The 27,619-nt window shown below is 44.5% G+C and overlaps 1 protein-coding gene across 1 annotated transcript; it reads left to right on the top strand.

The window, feature by feature from the left end:
• The first annotated feature begins 4,051 nt into the window (after positions 1–4,051).
• KLHL6 (kelch-like family member 6) lies at positions 4,052–26,140 on the top strand. Its single transcript, XM_010568225.1, has 7 exons — positions 4,052–4,406; positions 9,523–9,688; positions 15,219–15,668; positions 18,063–18,300; positions 21,699–21,901; positions 22,818–23,031; positions 25,122–26,140. Exons 1-7 carry the CDS (start codon positions 4,147–4,149, stop codon positions 25,421–25,423), a joined length of 1,833 nt encoding a protein of 610 aa, XP_010566527.1. The 5' UTR covers positions 4,052–4,146; the 3' UTR covers positions 25,424–26,140.
• Positions 26,141–27,619: the final 1,479 nt, after the last annotated feature.

The following is a 27,619-nucleotide window of genomic DNA, read 5'->3' as shown; positions in this document are numbered from 1 at the left end:
CTGATTATCTTGAGGGGGGGAAAGGGGAATCATTTGTTTGTTCTCATGAAAAACCTGTAGTAGTCTAAGGTGTTGAGGAAAGAACATCCTTCTTCCAGGGAGAAGTAAAAGAAGGAAAAGACTCATCAACTACCATGGCCTGCACCTATTGCATTTCTTATGAGTCTTACCTCCAGCCCCATCCCTAGGCTTCAGTCCTTCCAGTTTCATTTGGGTGCATCTGATCTTGGGCTATAAAGTCTTAAAATACAGCACTAAGTGATGTCTCAGCTTGTTCTGCCTGCAGCTTTGGGAGTGACCATACTGCACCCCCAGACTGCAAGTCAGCTTCTTCAAATAGAATAAACACTTATTTAAACAGCAGTCTTCCTCCACCACTCCCTCAAAAGCCTATAAGCAGGGGATCAAAGATTTCTCAAGCTCAACTGGCCCATCCACACGTCAGGGTTAAGGCTTACTGACCTCTATAGCCAATAACACACACGGGAGTAATATGTTTAGGATAACAACCAGACTTCGAATATTGAACCCAAATAATCTGGCATTTACAGTTTGGTCAGCTGGGACCTCTCTTTTATACAAGGTGAAAGCGCAGTTTGGAGTCACTCATCTGGATTGTTAGCACAGTGCCTGACTATCCCACTACCCCTGAGACAACAATACGTGGAAGCAGCAGTTATTCTAGAAACATCCCAGTGACTTAAAATACAAGCAAAAAAAAGTCTGAGAGCAAAAGTCAGCAAGATAATAAATGCAGCACGAGTAGAGTAACACTACAATACTCTCAAAACAGGAGGTGCTTTTCAGGAGTGAGGGGATGAGACAGGCCAACCTCACAAAATCATGGTTGGTTGCTGACTTTGAACAACTGCAGCTGCCCAGAGGGAGGGATATGAGAAGGCTGAAGGAGTAGGTTTTGAAATGGAAGGTGGTGCTGGTTCAGAAAAGGGAGTACAACTGCAGCCACATGCTCCCGTGTTTCTTTGCTGGTCCTTCTTAGACTTACTAGGTTCATAAGGGCTCTGTTAGCTAAAGTACGAGGACAGTGGGAAGCAAAACAAGTAATAAGAACTTCCAGAAATAGGTTTCTATGTTTCTGCCTTTGTTTTAAGAATGCCTCAGCTCCTTGCTCTTGATCCATTGTTGGTGGGTGTCCCGGGTGTGATTTCTTCTGGCACTCCTCTTAATCATGGCCCCATGTCCATGACTTTTCCCCTGCCTGAATCTTTCACTCTCCAAGATGGGAACCAGGATCCCTGGCCAGTCTGGGCAGATTCACATGGCATGGTCAAGCTTTACAGTACTGAAATGCCAAAGTGATGAGATGCTGGTTTCAAGAACAGTCAGTTGAAAATGGTCTGGTGTTGGCTACAGATCAACATTTAAGCAGGGAGCATGATCAATGGGTAATAGAGGATGCAGAGGTAAGGAGGTCAGGGCAGGATGCAAAGCAGTCTCTGAACTTAGCTCGCCAAACATGTACAAAACAGAGATACATACGTACCAGCAGTAGTCTGTGATGTTACATAGCTCTGTAAGCTTACTATGGGACAGAAGTGGTGGATATACATTACTTAGCCAGTCATTCCAGCCAGTTATCTCAAGCTGGTACAGAATCGACATAGGTCAATTCAGTATGTATAAGCTAAAGACAACAAACACATCATGAACAGACAAGCCTTCAGATCTTACCAGATTCAGTAGTTCATTTAGCTAGCAGGCAATTCTTTAATGAAAACAGTAAGAGTGTAGCCAGTACAAGTTTCTAAAGGCCAAAAAAAAGAACGTATTTGGAAGCTGCTACCATAAAGTAGCAAGCTGGATTTGCCCCAGGATTAAATTACATGTTGCTGCTGCAGTCTTGGGTGATGGAGCAGCTCAGGCAAGCAGCTCCCTGATGTTGGATTTGTTCCCTTATACTTGCAAAGACACAACATTCACCTTAGCGCTGCCCTGGTGCTTGTCCAAATAATGAAACTAGCTACTACATTTGCGGATTAATCCCTGAGCAAGGGATTCTGTAAATATTAGTCAGCCCTATAAAAACAGACCGACAAAAGAAGAAAGGAGGGGAGGTGCTTGGCAGGGAAAAAAAAAAAAAAATTTAAGGGTTAAAAATACATCTTATGGGTTGGCAATGGCACAGAAGGAGACACACTGCAAATAGTGATCACTGCTACTACTAGTCAACACTTGCTTGAGCTACTAAGGTTCCTTCTGCAGTGCAGTTAATGGATAGCATGCTGACAATACCACAGCTATCAACCGACCTAGTTACTGCAGGGTTTCCGTTCCCAGCACTCACAGCCAATACAATCTTACTTCAACTTTCGCAACTATTAATGCTTTGTTTAAAGCTTGAGCAACTGGAATCAAGTGATCACTGCTGAATCTCAGCTTTCACTTAAACAGATAAAGAAAATCAGAGAAAAGCCTGATAAGATGAATTCCCTAAGGTCAAAAGTCATGATGATAAACAAAGAGACCCTAACCCAAAATAGGGTTAAAATATTGTGATTTTAAAAGGTCACCTGATATTTTTGAGGGGTCTGCTTCATTTTCTGATTGTATTTCTGGAGGAGTACTTGGTGGCAAGATGGGACTGGCTTTAAAAAAGGAAGCATTCACTACCAAAAATTAGCACAAAATGCAGCAGGAACACATTTACATCAGCTGGGAAAGGAAAAAGCCAAAGAGCTGTACAGACTACACAAAATGAAGACAAACCCACTACAGGGAGGTGGGGGAAAGCAGGAGGGAGATTTTTTGCTTTCCTTCCTCTTGATCATCCTATCCTGTACAAGAACCCTCTAAATCTAGCACTCTCTGAACGCCGCTTTCACCTCCCTCTTCCAAGCCAAGCTTCCCTTAACACTGTGAGTTCAGCTATACAAGCTGGAGTCAAAAGAGGAAACCAAACACAGAATAAAAACATGAGGATTGGCCAAACAAGGATTCCTAGAAGTAAGTATTACAAAGGCAAGGTTGGTTAGCACTCAAGCTACCAAGGTTAGAGGTCAGCTCTGCATTCCTCTTGGGAGGGAGAGGGAGGAGGGGTGATTTTCTAACTCCACAGCATGAGAGTTTCCTAAGTGAGCCAGGGGATTTACCCTGTTACTTTCAATAGGCTCTGTGGCTTATTATCTCAGTCAGCTTCTCATCTAGGCAAGGTCCAAGTAGATCCACTTCAGTCTGAGGTGAAAGTGAAACCTTCAGCCCTGTGCTCTGTGTGTTCCTGCCATGCTGGAGGGTCAGCCCCAGAGCTCCCCTGCAGCATCCCCACTGCCAGGTGCTCAGCCCACAGTCCCACCACCATCCGTATTTATCTTGGGGACTGCGAGGTAGACATAGATGCGACTCAAGGTACCTCCAGCAGTGGGGATGATGAGGATGAGCACGCATACACTGCTCCCTAGGCTCTCTCCTTCAGCTTCCACTATTAGCCAGAGTTGGTGGCATGGCACTGGCTGCATGGACACATGTGGACATCACTGTGCCTGGCAGTGTGGCCTGAAGACCATCAGCTGTGATATCTGTGATGCTGCTCCATGTCCTGGAGAGAGTTACATCAATTTAGCCTTAAAGAAAAGCCATCCAATGGTTGTCAGCTAACATGTCATGAGGGACAGAAACAGCCACTTGGAGGGCTTTCTGAATATGTGAGCATATTATTAAAAACCAAAACCAAACCCCAAACCAGCTCAGTGATTAATAATCACATACGTGGAAAAAGAAATTTAAAATAATATCCTCTTCCCCTTAGCAGCCCAGTCTGCCAGGAGTGACTCAATAGCCATATGGTGCACCTATCACTGCCACCAGCAGATCCGGATAACAGTGAGGGACTGGCTTGAGGGTGGGAAGCAGGCCTTCCCTGTCACTTGTAATCTTCTCACATCCAGAGGCATCTTAAGTCCTTTCTAAACACGTTGATACTGCCTGAAATTCACCAAAAAAACCCAGCCTTTGTTTGTGTTAACAGGATGAGAAAGTGCAAGGCTTCCTGTTATGTGTGTGTGACAGCTATAGATAAGCAGAGACCTCTGGACAGGAAATCCGCCCAATTTCTGCAGTGTGACTCGTCTGAAGTTTAGGAGCTCTTTTCAGATTGAAGCACCAACAGAATGAGACAGTGCTGGCCAGAAAATGGGGGACACGCTGGAGAAGAGCTCTGAGGAGCCTGAGATCTCTTTGGACAATGAGTGTTCGACGAAAATGGGGGACCTGGTGGAAGTCTCGAGTGGTGAAAAGGTCAAGTTTGATGATACGGGTCTCTCTCTGGTGCTCCAGAATGGCCTAGAGAACCTTCGGCTTGAAAAGTCCCTTACAGATGTCATCCTGTGCGTGGACAGCAGGGAATTCTCCTGTCACCGAGTGGTCCTTGCTGCAGCAAGCAATTATTTCAGGTAAGGCATGTAAGAAACAAACCCAATAAACTTACCTTGCTTCTTAGGCTTGAACTGTGGATCTCCAAGGAGTGTAAACTGGGTGCTAAACTCTGCAAATTTGCAGTGAGTCTGTAATTCCTGACACCTTTCAGCTCTTTTTTTTTAAAGTTGGAGACTTAAATAAGGCAGATGACAAGTTGTGGATTTGCTGGAGTTCTGATACCAGCACTCAGCAAGTCCACTGGAGGCATGCAGAGAAATGGAGAAAGGTTGGCGACAAGTGGATGAGAAAATGTTTTTTTTAACCAAATATCTGTAGTCCCTTGTATTGTCCCTTTGGGATTCAGTCAAAGAGGAATATTCATTCAGATCACACGGTATTTTTATTGAGATAGGAGTGGGTTTGTGGAACTTGGTAATTTTTCCCATTACTATTCTGTGGTAAAAATATATATGGTATAAAATTGTTGAGGAGGAAAGAGAAGGAATTTTCCATCTTTCCTAGGGTTACCGAAAATCAATTGCAATGGGAAATACCTCCTTGAAAGCAGTTTTACCATTTCACCCCCTCCTTCTGGTCCTCTTGAATTTTTCATTCTTTCAGTACTACAGTAGATAGTCTATCTGAGACTACTGACCAGCAAGAACAAATTTTAGACACACAGAGGAACTCGGTATCAGTTTTAGCACAGATTTTCCATTATCGTTTAGACAATCACATTTGCATGGCTGGGATTTTTTTCTTTCTTTTTTTACTGCTAAAGTGGTCAGATGACTGAATAGCTACAGAGGAAACATGAGAAAAAAGAACCTGTGACCACTTGTGACAGAGGCAGACAGATAATTTTAATAGAGTCTAGTAAGCTTTGCTGGTAGTGCCTGGAAGAAGAGTTCTGTTTTTATCATCTCATAATAGAGATTGCGTCTGTGAATATATGGAGATAAGTATTATTTCTACAGATAGACTATACATATCACATATGTGAAAATATGCAACTAAAAGCATAGATGAGAGAGATGCCCAAATAGTTCTTACCAGCATTATGTGCAGGAAGGAGAGCAGATGCACAAATTAAAATCAGAATTACTATAATGATACTTTGACAAAAAACCAATTCCTCTTCCACTATGAGGAAAGGTGCTGCAATCAGAAGGGACTTCAACAGTTGTAAACAGGTGAGACAGTTTACTGACAACTACTGTTGGCCGGTTTCCCACTGAGCCCTGAGCTACAGCCTGTCCCTTTGAAGGAAGGGGAATACCTGGCTGGAGGGCATCTCATCCCAAGGCAATTGCACACATGCATAGGGTCTGCCCCCCCGGGTGCTTGTGTTTGGCCTGGCGTCCCACAGGGTTGAGATTTATTATATCACACTGTCTGCCTGTCTGTCCATGCCTCTTATCATGACTCCTTGGGTTAGTTTCAGTCACGTTTGGCAGAGGCTGGAAGTCTCAAAACAGAAGTTCCAACAAGTTTAATGGCAATCAGTAGCTAGGCAGAGGAGAGATGCCGGGACTGGGACCCCACGGTGCTCAGCTGGGTAATGAGCAGCGCGTCCTGGCCAGCCAACACACGCAGTGCCCAGAACCAGCCAAAGCACGCGCTGCCCTTGCTCAGCTGGACACAGGCAGTCAGCACAGAGCTGAGTGTCCTGAGACGGATGGCGAAATCTGTGTGAGAGGAATAACGAGAGAGAATGGAGGGATCAGGAAGGGGAAGCTGAGGTTACTGTGAAGAGGGAAAAGAGGACACAAGTCTGCAGGGAACTGAGCTTCATTAGTTCTCCTACTCAAAAGGCGGCTTGTTTCATCTTGCCATAATTCACTAGAAGCTGCATAGGCCCAAAGACAGAACAAATTCTGAAATCACACTATGCCTGTGAGTACTTTCCATGCTATTAAAGGGCCTTTAACACCCATGCACATGAGCAAAGCAAAGGGACCCTGTGAGTCATGGTCTTCATTCCCCTGCAACAGCATGTTACACAACCCCCTTCCTGAACACTGGGTGCCATAATGCAAGCAATCCATAGCAGCTGACTTAAACACAGTTAAACAAAGTTAACAACTTCTAGTCTGTCCTTCAGCACTGCTTGAGAGTAGATAGACTAGTACTTCTGACACATTCTGCATCTATAGACATAAAAGCATTAACTCTCCATTTACCTGGATGAAGGTAACAAAGCAGAGAACAGAAATACAAGCTGACCAAGGTGGAGCAGTAGTTCTTTAGTCCTGCACTGCCCAAGGTAGTGGGAGAATGGGGCTGGAAGAGGTTGAAGCAATATTTTCCAGAGCTTCCTCAAACTCCAGCATGGTTGTTTGAAGTCAGGTTCATAATTCCAAGAACAAGCACACCAGTGTGGGTGAGTGCTTAAAAAGTGCTTCACAAACTGCAGCCCCTCATTTATTCCATTGAGATTTCTCCCTGGTGTTTCTAAATTTATCCATTTTTAGGTATGTAAATTTGGCCCTGGGCCCTCACTTCAGATATACATTTCTTAGAGTAAATGTTGGTTCAAAGGCTTAGTTTAGAATTACACGGGGACAGGAACCAGGAAAACAGACGACGAAATTAGTAGCCACATCTGAAGGAATTAGAGCCCCAGAGAAAATAATCACACACCTCTCTGGGTAAGTACAGAAAGGTTCAGAAGCAGCATTTTGATCCCCAGGAGAGAGGCTCAGCCTGATCAGTCATGAGTGGTGTCAGGGTGTTCCCTCTGGTCGGCACACAGGGTGGGAACGAGTTCCACTCCATCTGAGCAGAAGGAAGACCACTACAGGAGTCAGCTCTCCTGGATAGTACTGCCCTATTCAGCCCTGCCACCTTCTAGAGAGGAGTACTGGTGGGAGAGCACAGTGCCTCATATGTGTGATTTCTGCAAGCCATGTTACATGAATCTGTACCCTACGAGATCGGGAGTGGATGGCAGCTCTAACGCAGTTTCACAGATTAGGAGACACATATGTGAAAACACTTTGACAAGATGCCGTGCAAACCCTCCACCAGAATCCCAAGGCTGGTTTCTGAGCAGCCTTGCAACGGTGTAACGCTGGGTAGCTCTAACTGGCCTCCATCAAACAATCCCACTTTGCAGGATGGAAGTGAGACCTCTCACCTCCCCGACAGGGATGGTTAAATACACGACTGGAGTCACCAGTTTAAGAGATAAAAGGTACAAGAGCAGACAACACCTGCATCCTACAACAGCCTATTTCTCATTCAGATGAAGCATTCAGCACCTATCACTCCCGTGCAATTGAAACGGCTGTTTTGTACAAACCTCCCTCTCTGTGTTGAAACCCCATTCCCAGGGAGAAGTGGGTACTGAGGACTGTTGTTTTCAAATGGCCACCTGCCTGCATGCCCCAGATGTACAACATTTGACACTGCCAAAAAGGAGAGAAGCTAAGAAGAATCCTGGTCTTGTGCTCACTGAAGTTAAGGAGCGTTTTGCCTTAATGCTTTTCAAATACTCTGATTTCAGTGGCAGCAGAAAGTGGACCATGGAGCAGAGCAATGAATGAAAAGCTTCTAACGGGCTGAGACGAGTGAAGGGAAAATAAGAGTTTTGGCTGAACATCTTTTTCTGACAAGTAACTTCTCTGCCCAAGTTTTCTGCTCAAAAGTTAGGTCTCTTTATCCAAAAGGCCGTTTTATACACTGAGATAACTAACACCAGCTCTCTCACGCTATAAAATCTCTGCTGAGGCAAGGAACAGGTAGCTCTTAGAGCAATGAGCAACTGGTATCTTCCATCCATTTGCCATTCACAATGCCTAACTCCTTTGCAATAAAAACTGTTTACATCTTGGTTCCAGTAAGATGTGTCAATCAGACAGCTTTATTCTGGCACTGCTTTTACAAGAAAAGCATGGCTTAAGACTTTGGACCTCTAGCCACTTCCTAGGTTGCACTGTCCCGTCAACATTATACATGACTAATAAAGAAGGGCTTGGTATGCAGGGTAAAGAGCACTTCTAATTACACTTTAGATCTGCACATGTTTTTCACCAATGCAGTTACAAGTGGACTCACGTACTTCTAATGTGTTGAGCCAGATTCCAAATGATGTGAAATCTTGCTCTCTGAATGCAGTGAACAAGATGGGGCTGATCAAACTTCTAAATAAAAGCAAAAGCACTGGAAGAAATACTTAAAACTATGAATTGAAAATGAAGATGAAGATGTGTGTATTTGCCTTGCAGCTATCACAATGCAAAGTGAATTTAAATAGCTCTTAAAGAAATTTCTGATATATATCTCACATTAAGTATCTGACTAGTGCCAAAGGTGTGTGTGTGTGGCAGTCGCCTCTTGAATGCAGTATTATCCACCAAAGAAGAGGCGGTATCAACATACATGAAATCACTGTGCTTTCTGGCTAATGGTAGTTCCAATTCATGATTATTCAAGTACTTCTCTAGCCAAGAGGTACCAACTCTACAATCCTACCAGAAGCTCCTACCTTAGCAGAGGAAAAGTCAGTCTCTTAATTAGAAGAAAATCCATAAGCCATTCTCTCCTGGCCCATCTCTGGTATTAATGGGGTCAAAGATACGTTGGGAAGCTTAGAGGTGAGGCTATCAATCAGACATGTCGATCTAGTCTGGCCCTCAGGGTTCAGTCTAAGCAGCATTCTGCAGCTTGGAAGCACAGGGATATTGACCTTGCCAAGGGTTATAAAGTACATGTGCTAAGTGTTAACAAAGTACGGAGAATGCCAGCGGCTTGGAGGTTTGGGCTTAATGAGCTGGGCCTGTACTAGAAACAGAAAGGGTAAGAATCTGTAAGAGGCCAGCAGATGAGACATCACAACTGCTCTGCAGCATCAGTCCAGACACAGATCGCTACTCATGGAAGGTCCCAGCTGCCTTTTGCCGCCATGGAGCTCCAGGTCTACAGTAGAGTCCAGCCCTGGGGTATCCATCATGTGTGTATGCCTTATCAAACTCATGAGTAAAGAGGTATGAAAGCAACAAAAGGGTTTTCCTTGTTACTTTGCTACAGGATTAATTGCATAAAATATGAAGCAATTTGAGTATTCTGTGTTGAAATCTATATAACCAAATGTTTTCAGAACGCCATCCTGGCTGGGATGCAGTAAAAGATAAATGGCTTTCTTTTCAGGGCCATGTTCTGCAATGATTTAAGAGAGAAATATGAAGAGAAGATCATACTTAAAGGAGTTGATGCAGAAACCATGAATATACTTTTGGACTACACCTACACCAGCAAGATGCTCATCACAAAGCAAAATGTACAGAAAGTCTTAGAAGCTGCCAGCCTCTTTCAGGTACAGATAACTCAAATGCAGATAACAAAATCCAGTCTTGTTGCTCTGGCAACACCATGTCCTACCCTCCTTAACACACTGCAAACTTCTCTGATTTCATGGATTCTGGAGGCATTTTGCCTCATATTTACTTACATTGTGGTAAAAAGTGGCAGTCACAGCCATGTACTGGAATGCTGCTGTGCTGGGTGCCAGGCAAACAGGCAAACAGCAGTGCTCTGCTTTCAAGAGCTGCTCCCATGTGCTGCCTGCCAGGCAGCAGGGTTGTGTTGCTGGGACAGTGCTCCCCAAGGCTCAGGTCAGCCTGTGAAGGCTGGTCACCCTCCAGCCCAAAAGGGTTAGTTGGCAGTGGCTGGCACGGCCAGCCAGAGCAGGAAGCTAACTTTGTCTTTCGCTCTCCATTGCTTTCAGATGGAGGCTCACCAGCCAAAGTTAGCATCCTCCTTTGTAGCACTCGTGATGTAAAGGGTTTTAGTCATGACCTGGGACTTGTGAGAAGTCAGACTTGAGCAGTGTTACTCAGCCTTTGGTCCGTGAGGTATTCACGTGTCCTATAAACCACCTGTGAGGTCTACCAAATTGCAGTTACTGGTACCAAGCTGCAAACTGCTAACAAATTGCAACTAGCATAACCTGCCAAGTGCCAATGTGTGTATGTGTCTCCCGTCTTTTCATTAAGGAAGGCAAGAAACACCTGACTCCATAATCATCGTGGTTCATTATGAACTTGATTTTTGAATCTTACATGGGAGGTTTTGCTCTGAAATGAACCTGTGGCCTTTGGGGTAATGGGAGCTGGTACTTGCTGTGGGGAGAGAAGGGAAAGTTATCACAAAATGCTCCCCAAGGTAACTCAGAAAAGGTGGTGTAGCTTTAATGTTGCCTGGGGCTGAAGTGCGGTAACTTTACTGACATTTTCAGCAGACCCATACTGCAAACTGGTAGCGCTCAAAGGTTACTTTTGGTTTGTCTTCAGGACACTTTTCTGTGTTCTGTTTGTTTTCTTCTGAACCTTTTTTGCTTAGGATCATTCCTCAGGTTTTTTTTTTTTCTGGAACCATCAAAAGTATAAACTTTTTTCCTTTCTTTTCCCTATTTTTCATTAAAATTAAGATTAAATTTGATTCCCAAGGCTGGTGCTTTAAGAAAACTATCAAACACTGTTAGAGTAATGATAAAATCATGAGGGTGCCATGAGCAAAAATAGTAAACTACAAAACCCTAGAAAACGAGGAATGTTCAACTAAAAGCAGCGATCCCAAGTCTTACTGCAACAGTCTTGGATACTATCAAGATTTATAAGGCCTTAAAGCCTCACATTATACATGGGTGAGGTTTTTGGCTGAAAACGTGTTTCGTGTAAAAAAGATTTAGTAACTACTAGCATTCTGCCAGCTTGTCTATGCTATTGATGCCGAAGAACAAACACAAATAGTTGAAAGAGGCAAATGTTTCATTTCAATATGTCAACAGCTGAAAAGATTAATTCTGCAATTTATTGTAACATTTTTGTTTGGGAAATTCTTTCCTTTCCAATTAATGACATGTGAGAAAACCAAATTCCAAATAGAACTTTTTTATCTGACTAGCAACAATTTTTGGCAGTGCCTCTTTTCAATCTCTCAGATTTGACAACCAAAAAAGAAATAACTTGCACAGTTCTAGATATTCCAATCCACTTTTCTCTAGAAACTATTTTTGGAAGTTTTACATAATTATGCCTTCCCATAGTCCCTTCCAATAGGTTTTCACCAAATGCAGCCAAAACTGTCAGTGGGAAGAGGTGGAAGGCCATTCAGAGAGACCAGAAGTCCCTGCTGCAGTGTGCTTTGTGCACAGAGATTTTCCCCTGGGGCAAGCAGGTGAAGGGTTTGGAACAGGGAGCTGCTGAACAGCTAAGCCTCACCCTGAAGTGACCCAGACAAATTTTTTCCACCTAGAGCACAGTTGCAACATGAGTTCAATAGTCACCTCCTCTGTCTGGGCTGGTGGCTGCCCAGCCACCGTGCTCGCAAGGCTGGTGCCGACCCTGGATCCAGGCCAGCACCCTCTGCCACCCGTGCTGCCTGTGGAGCAGCTCATCGTTTCACCTCTCGGTAGGGCCAAGATCTCATCTGCTTCTCAGGGCTGTGGCAGAGTGCTCTGCTTCCCCCACGGTAATTCAACAACAAACTTCAGACCTGTCTACACCCCTCCTGCCCCCTCAGGAACCCCTGTATTACCCCACTTCCTCAGCATGGCTTGGCTGAGGGGCCACGTCAGCTGCTTTGGTGGAAGCAAAGAGACAGTGGGAGGGAAGCACACTCCTGAGCAGATGTAAAAGAAAGAGTATTGTCGCGAAGGGCTGTGCTGACCACTGCCATGGAAGTGCCAGGATGCCCCTGAGCTGCCTCACTCTGCTCTAAGCAGAGCAGGGCTGCTCTGCCCCCAGGGCATGGCTGAAGCACCACCAGCCTGGTGACCTTACAGACTCCCAAAGCACCTCTCGGTATGTTAATCCACTTTTCATGAACAAGGCACTCTAAGGAAAATATTTTGCCAATTATCTGAAAACCATCCTGTAGCCACTTAGCAGTGAATGGCCAGGGTGGCTGTCACAGGACAGTGCTAGTTACACTGCAGCCACTGTGCGGTGCCAGCCATGCCAGCCAAGAAGGCGTGATTTGCTAACGAAGGGCTTCTGGGCAGCTCCAAGTCCGAGATCAGTTCGCAGGCTCAGAAAGCCCTCAGCTCCCTGGAGAGCCACCCTGCGAGGGTCACTGTGCCCCTTCACTGCCCGGCTGGCTCCCTGCCATGGGGCTCCCTTGGGACACAGGTGTTACTGCTGCCCCTGCAGCCACAGGCAGAGCGGGTGGCCGAGGGCAGCACAGCTGCAGGGTGCAGGATCTGACCCCGAAGTGTGCTGCATACAGAGAGGGATTATGAATAAGAGCCCTTTCAACTACCATTCCCTTCCCTTTCTGGGGGTTACAGCAGGAGGCAGGGCTGCTGGCACTGCTTACACTAGACAGTTGAATCAAAGCTGAGACAAGCAAGGACTTAAATGGGGAGAATAAATTTTATTATTCAGAGAGAAGGCCAACTGGAGGCCAAGCAAGCATATGGGATGTCTTTAGCAAGTAAGAACCTCTATTCAAAGGGGTATTAGGAGGACCCAGTTATTGAAGAAACTGTTCCCAGGGAACAGGGCTTTTAAAATGCCTGGGGTGGCATTAGGAAGGGTACTCGCAGAAGGGAAAGAAGAAAATTTAGAGCTCTGCAAGAATAATCACAGCAGATGAAGCAGAAGCTCAGGGGTGTCTTCCTCCTGGGTGCTTTCCTGAGTCACCAGCTCTCATGGGACTGACTGAAACATGCCCAACAAGTTTGGGGGCGTTTTGGAGGGAGTTTTGTCTCTAAATGAAGGGAGTGGTGGGGAGACAGTGCAGCACAGAGAGGAGGAGCAGCAGCCAGGGGAAGTCCTCCCTTGATACACTCCCTAGCGGTCCGACCTCTCTGGTTAAGCCCTTGGCAGGGACCATTTCTCACACCCACACCTCGCAATTCCGCATTCATCTGGCCACAAGCACAGCTACCCAGCGTGATTAGTAGTGCCTGTGTGGCCGTTAGACCAGTGTGCGCCGCCTGGGAGAAAAGCCTTTGGTGTCATTTCATGAGTATCGCTCTTAACAAGCCATGTATAAATAATTAGAGCACTCTACAGTGGTTGGGCCGTAGGCTGGTGAGAACGTCATTGTGGGGTCTATTCCCAGACTTGTGGATGACTTGATGAGTGACCTGGGCAAATCCCAGATTTGGTTTTTTGCATCTCATTACTGCCAACTTTTAAAGGGCTAACGCTTAACCTACCTCAGGTCTGAGGACTACCTGGTGTTGGTAAAGTCCTTTCAGATCCTCAGGGAAAACGCATGGGTGAGTTCAAAGTGTTAGCCTTATGCTAGCCCAGAGAACAGGCAACGTGAGCATGGCAGGCAGTGAGCAGCAGCTGAACTCTGCCGCAGTGCCACAGTGTGCCGCTGACATATTTATATCACAATGGCAGCAACATATTCTGAGACCTCGTGTAACCTTGTTCATCAGTCAGTTGCATTTCTCTAAACTCTTGACCACATCTAAATGTAAAACAGGAACCAGGCAGTCTGTACGCAGTGTCTGCGATCGCTCAGCTCTGGTAAACAGTCTAAATGTGTCAACATGACACCCCCAGGGTCTGGAAGATTCTACTCTAATTACTGAAACAAATCTACATACTACAGTGTTTAAAAATGTTTCACTTCCTCTTTGCCCCTAAATTGCTGTTGTACAACTTTCCCCACTGGGACAGAATGAGTTAAAATGGTTTGCTTGCTGATGCTGGATGGAAAAAGGACCCAAAAAGCATGGACGGAAATGCATAGCATCAGTTCTGACCCATCTTTTCTATGTCACTGTTTGCACTGCTCAGTGGCAAAACCAACACAAAATACTGATGCCCTATTCATAATCTGAAATCACAGAGGCAACGGAAAGCTCAGGATGAAGCACTGTAACTTATCAGTTCTACCCAAAACTGGTTCCCAGTTCCTGAATAATCACCAGCAACCCAGCTCACATCATAGTTCATGGCAAATGCCCCGCAGACATCCGTGGTCTGGGATCTGCACATCTGGGACCCTCAGGTGGGGCTGTTGTGTAAAGGAGATTAATGAGAGTAGTTGTGAATGCCCTATTGAATGCAGACATGGAAAGTTCTTTGATTAAGCAGAGTCTGTGTGTAAAACGTGCATCTATGTTTTTTTGAACCAATGGTGATGACAAGGAAAACAAAGGTCACTAAAACCTCCGAAGGCCTTCCCCACAACGGACACTTGCCAGACAACCCTGGCTGTCAGGCAACTCAAAGATTTGCTGATGGTCAGTCTCTTCCTGCCACATACCCCAGTACAGGACAGCATGCCCATACCCTCTGGGGGGGCCGCACTTTGGCCCAAACCTCCCAGATCTCAGCACTCATTTTCCACCACCCTTGCAAGGCCTCAGATGTGTTCAGAGTTTGGATGTTGGGAGCACAAATGCAGACAGTGGAGCCACCTGCACGCCAAAACCAGACTCCCTTCTAGTTGATCTGAGCTGACATGCAAGATGAAGCAGGGTAAGCACATCTGAAGCCTGGGGACGTTATCTGTGCTTTGTAAGTCCATGATTGCTAGTGCTTTGAGATCTCATGGAGGGAAGCGGAATGGTAGAAAACCCTTTACTTTTGTGAAACAAATAAAATTCATGACTGTCACAGGTCTTCTGTGTTCTGCAAGAGGCAAGAGGAGCAATATGGATGCAGAGGGAGAAAAAACAGTGGGAGGAAGAAATTTTCATTGCAGACTGCAGATTCTGGGAGATACATGTCCTTGTATGACTGATTTCTTGTCTCCCCCAGCTCTTTGCTGTACTGCATGTGGCTGGTTGGGACCCAGCCCCAAAGCTCCATAGCTCTCCTGTGATACAGTCATACAAGTAACTGCTCTGTGCTTATACATGTTTTTTCTGTCCACAGTTCCTTCGCATGGTAGATGCTTGTGCCAGTTTTCTCACCGAAGCCCTCCAGCCAGAGAACTGCGTTGGCATTCTGAGGCTGGCTGATGCCCACTCCCTGCACAGCCTGAAACAACAAGTGCAGAATTATATTATCCAGAACTTCACACAGGTCCTGAACTACGAGGAGTTCCTGGAGCTGCCGGCTGACATTCTCTGCAGCACGCTGAAGAGTGATGATCTCTACGTCACGGAAGAAGCACAGGTGTTCGAAACTGTAATGAACTGGGTCCGTTACAAGGAGTCGGAAAGGTTTCCTCTCCTGCCATATGTGCTGGAGAATGTCCGGCTGCCCCTCTTGGACCCCTGGTATTTCGTAGAGACTGTCGAAGCTGATCAACTCATTAGACAGTGTCCAGATGTCTTTCCTTTGCTCCAGGAAGCAAGAATGTACCATCTGTCAGGCAATGAGGTGAGTCAAAAAGGAAGGCATTTGCTGCTCTTTCTAAATGTCTCATGGTTCTGCTCAAAAATCCCATTGGAAGGAGCAGTACCATGAAGCACAAAAAGGTGCTTACACTAAAGTTTCACTAACTGGTGCTACTGAAAGGTCAAGGTGGGCCTCACCAGTTATCCTGCTGATTTAGAGAGTTTAGAAGCTTTTGGTAGGTTGTTTTAAAACAAAGTACAGCTTCCTGTTTATGAATATCTGAGCTCGACCCTTCATACACATGTGCGCAGCTAAACAAAGACCCCAGGTGACTTCCGTAGTAAAAAGGAAAATGGTGTTGCTCCTGACACCTCACCCTCTTAGCTATTATTTCGAGCCTAAGAAAGGAAGAATAATTTTCCCATTAAACTGTGCCACAATCTGTAATGGCTCTTTCAAATCTGAATATGTAACATCTCCACCTGTTACTTATGGGGGGAAAAGTTTCAGGAGAGAACCTTCCGTGAAGAAGACGGTCTTTTCCCAGAGGAGAGGTCTGCCTATCTTCCTCATTTGTAGGCGTCCCTGCACCCAAAGAGACAGGTTCATCCTGACATTTGGTCGAGTCCTGTCCTGCCTGCTCAAGGTAGGCTGTGGTGGATCTCCTGTTCTTCAGTTGCCTGTCCTCTTTGGAAAGTTAGGTATCAGTCACATCTCCTGGCCCAAAATATGGGGTAGAGGGAAGAGCAGCCAGAGGTCAGATTTCACAACAGGAGCAAAGGTGTGCGAGCATGTGAGGAAACACGCGTGCCTCCTCAGTCAGAGAGTCAGAGGAAGGCAGGAGGCCTCAGGAGCATGTTGTGGATCCATTGCTAACAGTGGATGTGTCACTGGCAGGGGTGGAGAGACCAAGGGCTCTTTGTGCCGGTGACTGTGTAAGACAGTACACAACGACCCGGGGCAGTGCCAGCCAGTCTGGTGGGAAGTCCTCAAAGAAGCCTTGCCCCACTCAGCAGTGCTGTCAGGTCCACATGGGATAGATAAAGGGAGTGTTGCTCAGGGCTGAACACTCATTACACTCATCTTCAAAGGGGCAGCCGTCAGAGGCAGCCCTGCCAGCTATCCTCCCCCAGGCTGACACCTGGCAATGGTGACAGACAGGTTAAAAACAATTCTGAGAGCTGGCAAGTTCTGGGACAGATGTTTTCCAAAAAAATGCCTAATAATTTGCTAAACATAGGGAAAATAAAAGATTTATGTCTGTGTAAAGAATATTTTTTAGTGTAGGTAAATTATGCCAATTTATAGAAACATGTTAAAAGTAGAAAGAGAAATAAAACTGCAAGCAAGCTGCCTACTGTCACAGCATTTAACCTGTGGGTCCATGGACTGCTTCTCTGGGGTGTGCAGAAGGTAACAATTGCAATTACTGCAGAGGAGTACAGACCTCTCCCAGCAGACTTTGAGGGTCTGCAAATTGGCAAATGCCCTCTGATACAGCATAAGCAGAGGAACAAATTTATGTGCTCCCCATGACTTTTACACTGCATTTCTTCCAGTATGAAAAATTGGGGGGTGGGGGAGGATAAAGAAGATTGTTCCTTCTAACCTTCAGCATAGAGCCAGCATACTTTGGGACACTAATGCACTCATTTCCACTTGCTTGCAAGTATTTCCTCCAAGCAGAACACAAGTTTCCAAGCACCCTCTGCATTCTTTGCTCCTGGTGGACCTCTACCCGGGAAGTGACTTTTTCCAGTATCCCTGAAACAAAGACCTGGTCAATAAACTGGGCCAACAGGCAGTAAATTAGAGCTAACCACGCTTCTGAGCCTGATGCTGGCTTTAAGTAAATCTTCTAATTTTGGCTTAAAATTAAGTCTTATATAGAAAGAAACAAATTTAAAAAAACACAGTTGAGAATTGTTATTGCTTTGACACATACCTCTTCAGAACAAATAATGAGAGCACTTATTTTCTGCTAGTGCTAATTGCAGTCTTGCTCTCTCCAAGCTCCCCACGGCATACACAATCCTTGGGGCTCTCCTATCTTGCCCTCACTCTGTCAGCCCAAATAAAACATGTCCTTTTCAGCTGCCTCACATGAACCCAGCCTTGTCACTAGTGCTCACCTTCGTAGCTCTTGGTGCCACCCTGGGAATTCCCAAGAGGATCTGAAAGGATCCTAGTGAGTAGGCAAAAGCAACTAAGTCCAGTGTTGGAGAAATCCTGCTGAAAGAAGTATACAGCAACCTCTACTGAATGCCTCTAGGATGATTTCCAGGCTTTCAGCTTAGAGAGCATTTGATAATTGGTTCAGGTGATGTAAGCCAGTTTTGATTTGTAAAACAGGTAATCAGAAAAAAGGTCACCAGACCTTTCTGTAATTGTAGGTATATGTGCCCTGTGTACTCACTCTGTCTTGCTTGCATTTAGATTATTACAGAAAGAACCAAGCCCAGGATGCACGAGTTCCAGTCTGAGGTGTTTATGATCATAGGGGGCTGTACAAAAGATGAGAAGTTTGTAGCAGAAGTGACTTGCCTGGATCCTTTGAGGCGGAGCCGCCTGGAAGTAGCAAAATTACCAATCACAGAGCAGGAGACAGAGAATGAGAATAAAAAATGGGTGGAGTTCGCATGCATTACGCTGAAAAATGAAGTCTACATATCAGGTAAGGAACAAGACATTGGGAGTGGAAGAGAGGAGCAGAGGGTTCTCACAATTATTTCCAGCTTTTATTGAGAGCATCTTGAGGCAGCTTTAGGAGATTTAAGCACTACAGGTATTCCTAACGCTTTGACTCTTAGGCTCCAGAGAAGCACTGGATGTGTGAGGACACTGCCTAGCCCTGGTTTTAGCACAGGATTCCTTTTCAAACAATATCAATCTATATGCACAGCTACTTGTGTGTGGTACTGTAAACACTCAGTGACTGTGGTCACGGAAGGGCCCCAAGAACAGTTTACCAAACATAAAATGAAGAATAATTGCTCCAACATCTTCTTGTAACAAGTCCATTTGCAGCTCCACATGCATAAGCAAAATCCTGCCAGAACCTGACTCATTCTGCAAGAATTGGTCAAGAACCTGCAGGGAACTGTCACTGCTGTTTGGCTGCTACCTGAAACCTGCACTTTCAGGAGCGCTTCAACAACCATCAGACAGGACTCTAGAAGTGCCCACTTGCTAATGGGAATATTAACTGTCAAAGCCAGATGAAACCCAATGGTCCAGACACACAGCATGGGTCTGAACATCCCATTTGCAGCCCCTCATCCTGAGAGCTTCAGGAGGCATATTTAACTTCCCACCCAAAACCAGTTGAGCTGCATGTAGGGGTTTGATCCTGGAGCTACAGAGTTTTTACTTTGACAATCAAAAAGGTTAAACTCAAGCTTGCTAGTCAGTTTGACAGCTGGTTTTGATGGCCTGTCAAAAACAAGTTTGATGATCTATTCTGCTTTCCAGAGGAAAAGTGACAGCAAGCTTTTAATTGCTGTCACGTTACAGACCACCTTAGAGAGCAGTGCCTCCATGGGCAGGATACTTCTTCCTGCACAATCATCCACCAAATTCTATGCTCACTTTAAACAGGAGAGTAGAAAGGAGGGAGGGCTAAAGTGTGAATGCTTTCCTTAAGTATGAATAGTGGTCCATTGACTGTATTCAAATATCTTCCATTGCATTCTTTCTTTGGGGAATCCACATATTTTTATTACCTCATTCCAATTTAAAGTTTATTAAATCTTTATCCTGGGATAAGAATTAGATTATTCCTTCCTTAGTTACAAATAAAGGAGGTTTTTTCCTTTCAGCCCATCACAGGGAGTTTCTTTTTACTCTGGCCACAGACCCTCTGTTAAAAGTTAGCTGTAGAGGGGAACCTAAGTCAAACATCCCAACTATGGAACATCCCTCCCACCTTCACACCCTTGAGTTGAGAGGTCTCTTCTCCATTTGCCTTTAATCTGCTACTGTTTCCTCTTTTTCACAGTCACAGGCTTTTTGCTTCCTTTTATTCCTGACATCTTTTCCAGTGTCTCTTCTCTGCTTTTCTTTTATGCTCTATCCAGGCTACTTCCAGACCAGGCTAACACCTTCCCTGCTACGGTGAGTCTAAGCTGGCTTTCCTCTTGCTGCTATTCTCACAGGCCCTCTTTTTTCCTTCTCTCCTTAATTTTGTATCTTTGACTCCTTCTCACCGTTCCTTCTTAGCCTTTCTCCTATCTCCTTTTCACCCTTCCCACCCAAATAAAAGGCTAAGTGGACCAAAGTCATTAGTAGTTTCTTTCCAACTAAACCAAAGTATTAGTGTCTCAATCCCGATTAAACATCTGCTTCCTCCTGCGTGTCCTTCTACTCTTGTTTTCTTTCTTTTAGCTCTTGTGACTTGGTTCTTTTGTAACTTGGCTTGCATCTTTCCTAACTTGATCTCCCCTCCCATGTGCTCATTTCTCTTGGTATCTTGGTACAGTCTGGAGCCTTCCCTGCTCTTTTAGCATCTGAACAATAGGGAAGTCCTTTGCACAAGATTATGACTACTTTTAGATCATCATTTCCCCGATCAGTTTAAATGCTTTGACTGGATGGACTGAAACACTACATTTGTAGTGTAACTAAAAATGACATGAATTATCAGTCACCACTGTTACTTTTACTAATTTAGTTACATTTTTTCCTCAAATTAGAAAGAACTGTGGTCTAGAGAGAGAACAGAAACAAAATAAACCTCCAGTTGTCTCAAAAATCTCTCCCTACCCTGTGATGTGCAGCAAATTCACCCACCCAGTTCAGCTCAGGCTCCTACCAGAGTTTCAGCCTGTGCAGGAAAGAACAAGTTCATGTAAAAGGGAAATTTCAAGGGAGGGTAAGGGGAACACCTGCAGTCTCTCAGCCCCATTGTAACCATGAATGCTGCATTCAGGCCCTTCAGCCACTTCAGCTATTTGAGTGCAAATAAAATTCAACACATACATGTGAAAAATACTGAGACAAAAGCATTACAAACGACTCTTTCTAGCATGCTAATTATCTCCTATTCAATCTGCTGTTTGGCCCAGAGATGAGCTCCATCAGTTTGCAGTGATCTGGCTGCAGTACAGAATACCAATGAAGGCAGACACTTTCTCAATGGAATATGAATTCTCTTTTCAGTATATTCAGCAGTGAAGCAAATGTTTAATCAGGTTGCAGATGATGGAATAAGCTACTCAGTCTGTAAATGTGGTTTCAGGCTTAACTAGATCCATTCGTATTGCAGTTACACCCAAAATTATATGCAAACAAAAGTGCTTGTTTAAAACACTGCTCTCTGCTTTAGCATGAGTAAAGATCTGCTTGCAAGTCAGCTCTAGAATGAATTTGCAGGGTCCAGTTCTGATCTTTAATCTATAAATATGAAGCAAATCCAAGTCAGTAGAGAAAGAGACCAGAAGGAGAGGTAGAAAAATGAGATCTCCCAGCCATATGGTCCCAAGGCTAAATAGTAAAACTAAGACATCAGGCAGGGCTACTGTTGATAGGAGTTCCGAGTCAGGGCTTTTGTTTTATGATGTGAACTACTAAGCTAGTGGACTGGATCTACCCTGCACAAACTGGCAGTTCCCCAGCGCAGGCCTGTTGTTGAGGGATTTGGCACTACCAGCTGCAGCATCCTGCACTATCTTATTTAAATCACGTCTGTTTATTTGTCACTTTGCAGCATTCTGCAAAGCCCTGGTGGTGCATAAAAATCTCCTGCATATCACCATGCTATGTGTGGTTGGTCATTCACTTGGTATTAAAATGAAAGTGGTTGTGATCTGGTAAAGTGAGGAACAGTGATTTATCTTTACTGAATATTTGATTGTAGAAATCATTCAGTTTCCTTCACTATTAAGTAAACTAAATCCAAAATTTTCTTCTGGTATAACAAGGCCAGGCCATTGGTGTAGGTATTTAAGAAGCTAACAGTAAGTACCAATGATTTATTTTTTACTGTCCAAGAACATCTTTAGATTTAAACGTATTGGGGATTTTGAGTAAATACAAGCTATGCTATCATATTTACATGTGTCTCGTACATTGCAGGTGGCAAAGAAACAAAGCATGATGTCTGGAAATACAACGCCTCCATCAACAAATGGATACAAATTGAGTATCTAAATATTGGGCGATGGAGGCATAAAATGGCTGTGTTGGGTGGCAAAGTATATGTCATTGGTGGGTTCGATGGCATGCAGAGAATCAACAGCATGGAAGCATATGATCCCTTTCATAACTGCTGGTCAGAGGTAAGATGCTGCATCACATAACATTTTAATCAGAAAATGTTAGGGCTTGGAATCATAAAAATGAACAAGACAGGATCTAGTACAATTCTTTTCAGTACTTCTGGTCTGTAAAAACCCTAAATATTTTTTCTATAGAAATGCATATCCTTCAGAAAGTAAAAATCACAGGACTGCCTGCCAGTCATTGCCTGTGAGACTTCTAATGCCTAACGTTCCTTTTCTTAGTTGGCTTTTAAAGCTAGTAGTCCATAAATCAGTAAGAACATAGTATACATGAACCAGAGGACAGGCTGAAAACTACTGCTTTGATACATTATATATATATATATATAATATGTATATCAACCTGTGCATTATATATGGTATCGGTTATATGTTTAAGTTGTAAGTACAGTTTTCAAGGTAAAGAGGATGAAAAAAACCCCAGTTCTACTAGCTGTACTTCAAGCAATGAGAGGAGAGTATTAGGAAGCCAATTAATCCATGAAAGTAATGATATTAGGCGTCATAATGGCAGATACAAGCCCCAGTTTTTAGATGATATCAAGCAATGCGGAGGAATCGTAACAATCACAGCTGCAAGTCGAAACAACCGTATGAACAGTTTCTTGTGTTTTTTCAATGTACATATGAATGTAAAGGAGATTTGGGGCATTTCTGACATTTCCTAGCTGTTGAATTGTTGATAACGTAATTTTAATAACAGCATTTGAACAGAGCATATTTTTATTAAGGGTTTTACAGTCTTAAGAAAAAGCTGAAACATACTCCTTCCTTATTCCTAGAAATGTCATCTTCTGAAACCTGCTGATCATCTTAAAAGGGATGTCTGACTTAAACTTCAGCAGGCTCCCACCCCATAGGCATCAGTCTGACTACTTCAGATGGTTACTAATGATTTTTTATGGTCACACAGGCTGCTCCCCTCATGGTCAATGTGAGCTCCTTTGCAGCAGCGAGCTACAAGAAGAAACTCTACGTGATTGGGGGAGGACCCAACGGGAAGCTGGCGACGGACAAGACTCAGTGCTATGACCCTGCCACCAACACATGGAGTCTGAAAGCTGCCATGCCAGTAGAAGCCAAATGCATCAATGCCGCAAGTTTCCGTGATCACATTTATGTTGTGGGTAAGTGAAGCATTAATGGTCCTTCTTGTCTAGACACAGCAGGGCTTGTTTCTGTGTGTTAGTTTTACCCACAAACTCTATGGAGTATCATCAAATGATCAGATGGCTCTTCGCATTGAGCTTAGTGAGGGATGGGAATCCAGCACATTCACAAACAGTTGTGAAGGAGTCACCAAGTCAAACTTCCTGTTAGCATGGAAGGTATCTTGGAAAGCTGGAGCTAGCCCAGAGACAAATTTAAGCCATCCAAAGGTGGGTTCGTAGTGGCAAGGGCATGATCTCATCACTACATCATGTCTCCTCACCTCTCCAGGGGCATTACACAGCCCACTGCATACAGGATTTATGTAGAGACATGAGTACTAGGAGCAGGTCACAGGAGCACAGCCAGCGTGCTTGGAGTTAATTCAGTCAATTGCCAGAACTGGAAGCAAAGATGGAAGAACAAGAATTTAATGGTGAGCTGAACGGTGGAGGGAGGAGGGAGCCTGCATCTCCAGATGGTGCTGGAAAAAAACAAAAGAAGGAAAGAGGAACATATGTTTCCAAAACAGGAGCTCTGAAAAGTTCCCCCTCCCTCTCTCAGCCTTGGTGCAGAAAGTTTCTCACTTGCAGGATAATCAATGTGGTGCTGAGGGCTGGCATAGAGCCAGAGTATCACCAAATAATAAATGGTGTTCTGAAGGGAGATTTATCATCTGCATGTGCGCGCACACACACACACACACACATATATATATATATATATATATATGTATATGCATGTACCTTGTATGTATGTAAATACCTCGTGCTTCTCCTCAGCACAGGGTTTGACCTCACCCTTTTTGTACAGGATGACAGACAGAAAGAGAAGGCATGACTTACGGGCTTGTTGATACAACTCCTGATAAAAACTGACACGATATTCCAGTTACATTCATTCAGCATCTTTCAGACAGGAACATCCACCAGTAAACCTATTGTTTACCTATCTGAGAAACAAATCTAGTTCAATCACATAGAAATCAGCCCCAACTGAAGTTTAAAAGATAAAAGAGCATTTGATTACTGCATCCAAAGCAATCAAATTACCCAGACCGATGAATTACTAACTGCCAGATGAATGACTATAACTAACAACATGTATGTTTTCAGTCTGCTCCAACTAGGAAATAAAACTTAAGTCACCTCACAATGAGCTGATCATCCCTCAAGTACTGGACTAGTATTGTCAAAACCAGCATTTACTGTAACTACAATAGACAAATACTCACTTTGCCACCAGGTAGGATCCCAGGCACCGTTGCACCTCATCAATAAGACCACGGCTTCAAGGTTTACCCACCCCTATTCTATACAGCTGCTATAGAAGACACATCCAGTCCCTGCAAATTTCAGAATAAGAACCATTTAGCTGTTGGTACTCTCAGGAAGGAATATATTTCCATAGCCTTCCTTGAGTATTGAGGTATTGACCATTTTTCAAGAGAAAAGGACCCTGCAAAATTGGAAAAGGTGCACAAAAGGTTTCAAAAATAACTGCAGATTTGGGAGAAACTGAAGGTCACTCTCTGTTTAGCATATCCATAAGAAGATCGTTGGTTCAGTCTGACAAACCCCTAAACAAGGAAGAGGCTTTTGAAAACAGCCAGCTCTAGGAAGAAGGAGGTTTGATGGACAGATGGACACTGAAGTTAGAGGAGTCAGTGAAAAAAAAAATCATGTACCCATTTCTAATACCGATACCTTACCACACCTAGTCCTTCAGGATCTAAGCTCTTTTAAACAAGACTGTATTATTCTAAAGTTGTGTCCTTAGCTGAAGCAGCAGGTATGAGATAGGTCTGTTGCTGGGTACACTGTGGTCACACTGCATGACCACAGCAGTTTGTTCTGGCCTTAAATTCCACAGCCTTATGAACAATAAGTGGCCTTCTGTGGATCTGGCTTTCAAAACAATAAAGCATCCTGTGACCTTGTTTTTTCTTAGCTTTGGGGCATAAATCATTCTTACGAATGTCAGGAATGGAGACTTCTTGAAGTGGGTGGTTTAATTAAAATCTCTTACAGGAATGGCCAGTGCAAACTGATATGCATTTCCTCTCCAGGTGGGGCAATGAAAGCACTCTACTCCTACAGCCCCCAGGAAGACACATGGTGCCTGGTGACTCAGTTCACCCATGAGAGAGCCAGTTGTGGGATTTCTCCTTGCAACAACAAGCTGTTTATCACCGGGGGCCGAGATGAAAAGAATGAAGTCATTGCGACAGTGCTGTGCTGGGACCCTGAAACTCAGAAGCTAACAGAAGAGTGTGTCCTGCCTCGGGGAGTGTCTCATCACGGGAGCGTTACCCTCAGGAAGTCTTACACGCACATCCGTAGGATTGTGCCTGGGGCAGTTTCTGTCTGACCCTAGGAGAACCGCAAAGAAACCCAATACCTCCGTGCCCCTGTGGCACAGACTGCAATGATGTTTTTTAGCTGCAGGTAGCAATGGGTGGAAATACTGCCACTGGGGTCCTCTGGGGAGTGTCTGTATATATGCTCAGTCCTTGCACTTCCTCTGTACAGTATATCCTTAAATTATCTTAATTCCTTCCCTCCACAGAAAAACAAAGGGACCAGCTGTACCTTACTCCTGCCAACACAATACCTCCAAATGGGCAAAGAAACATGATGTGTAGGTGGGAAATTTACTTCCCAGCTATATCTGCCCTGAAATGTGCTTGAATTGGCTCAGCCTGGTCCTGAAGTTTGTTTAACTATTTATTGTGTTAAGTTGGATTTGCAGCACCTACTACTGAAAAAGAGAAGATGCTTTTTTGAATGAAATATTTGTAACTTCAGTGAAATGTAAGGTCATTTCCTCCAAAGCTGTGCTTTTTTTCCAGCGATTGGCATATTAGATTAAGTTAAAACTGGTTGGTTCGTTTGTTTGCTTGCTTGAAGACACTTCGTTAGTTTTTCAGTTCTGCGCAACCAAAAATATCCATCTCAGTTTGCAAACATTGCCGTCATTCCCAAGAAAGAGACTGCACAGGCTGCAAATATAAATGAACGCTAATCTGGTTCCACTGAACATTCACTGTAGCTGTTTTCTAATAAAGATGACCAAAACCTAGTTTCCCTTTTGTTCTGTTCTGGGGTGGTTTACTGTTCTGCCTGAAAGGCTTTTTCCTCTCACTGTTGCTGTACAGAAGTGGGGTACCGGTGCCCCCGACTGGTCGCATCCCTGCCTCCATCCCCACTGGGTGGCAGTGCTCTCCCAGGATTTTTCTCACGGGTTTTGATTTCCTGGAACGCAAACGGACAGAACAGTCTGCTGGAGAGAAAAACAGTTCCAGGTACTGTTCCCAGCCTGATTCCTGGGACCATCACATGCTGTACTAGAAGGGGCAAATGTTCAACAGGCCAGGAGGGCCCGAGTCTCAAGTCCCAGCATCTGGGTCAGTTGTAGAGAAAGAAAAATAAACACTGAAGAGGTCATGCTCAGGACGCTCTGGGACACTCTTGGCCAAAGGCTGGGAACATATTCCTGTCCCTCCTCCCCTGCCTAGTTGCTGGAAAGAGCCAACTCACCATTAAATCAAGACAGAAGAAACACTGTGCAAAACAAATCTGTCCAAGCAGACAGCAGTGACTCCTTCCAGCCTCTCTCCCTCTCTGTAATGTCTCCTTTTGCCTTATACAGTATTAAAAATAATATTTCTCTCATGTTGGGCTGAGAAAAAAACATGGGTTCCTGAATTTCAGCACACTAATGCCAGAGTCCTCAGCAGTACAGCAGGGCCCACAGACCATACTGGTGAGACTGCTGCAACTGTGCAGGTTGAGCAGGGCAGACGCAGCCCATGAGGTAGGTGCATGCCCCCCAACAGGTCTCCACCGTGTCCTTCCCTCAGAAAGACTGCAAGAAATCCTGTCTCTTCTGCAATTTGCTCCGTGCCTTGAAACTCAGTTCTGTGATTCCAGCCAATCCCCACATTTTCTTACCCTAATTTCCCCCCCGTCCTTCCATTTTCAACTATTTTTTTAAATTGGTCCCCTTCCTTCTTTATGTTCCTGTCATTCTGCTGGATGCAGCACTTCTCATGCTTCCATGCTGGCCCAGACTGTCCCATCACACTCTATTTTTCAGAGGGCACGAAGAAATGCCCTCTAAAAAGAGTATTTTATTCCAAAGGGTTTTTGTGAAGAACAGTTACCACCTTTGACTTGGCTAGCAGTACTGGCTGGTCTACAGGGACAGAGAAGGTGGATGAATGGGGTGGGTTTCCCTTTCCCCTTGAGAACCTGCGTTTCTGTATCTTCACCTGTTGCCAAAACTAATGATAGTGGCTGCTGAAGCTGACCAGTTCTTCCTACTGGGAATCATCCTAAAAACTAGTAGCCCTCAGGAAGTGGTCGCTAATTTTTCTCTTGAGAAAAATAATCCACTGAGTTGGAAAAAAGTTTTCCAAATAAACTTCCAAATACAAATTCCTAACTCTACATATCACAGACAGAAAACAGCCTCTTGTCTCTCCTGTGGTGGTTCCCCAGCCACACCTGCAGACTTTGGGCAAGCACGAGCCAGACCATCGCTCACTGACAAACAGCAGACAAC

This window comes from Haliaeetus leucocephalus, unplaced genomic scaffold, assembly GCF_000737465.1.
Source record: "Haliaeetus leucocephalus isolate CR32 unplaced genomic scaffold, Haliaeetus_leucocephalus-4.0 Scaffold240, whole genome shotgun sequence".
NCBI classification, from domain to species: Eukaryota; Metazoa; Chordata; class Aves; order Accipitriformes; family Accipitridae; genus Haliaeetus; species Haliaeetus leucocephalus.
The sequence above is the reverse complement of the archived record's forward strand: the minus strand, read 5'-3'. Positions and strand labels throughout refer to the sequence as shown.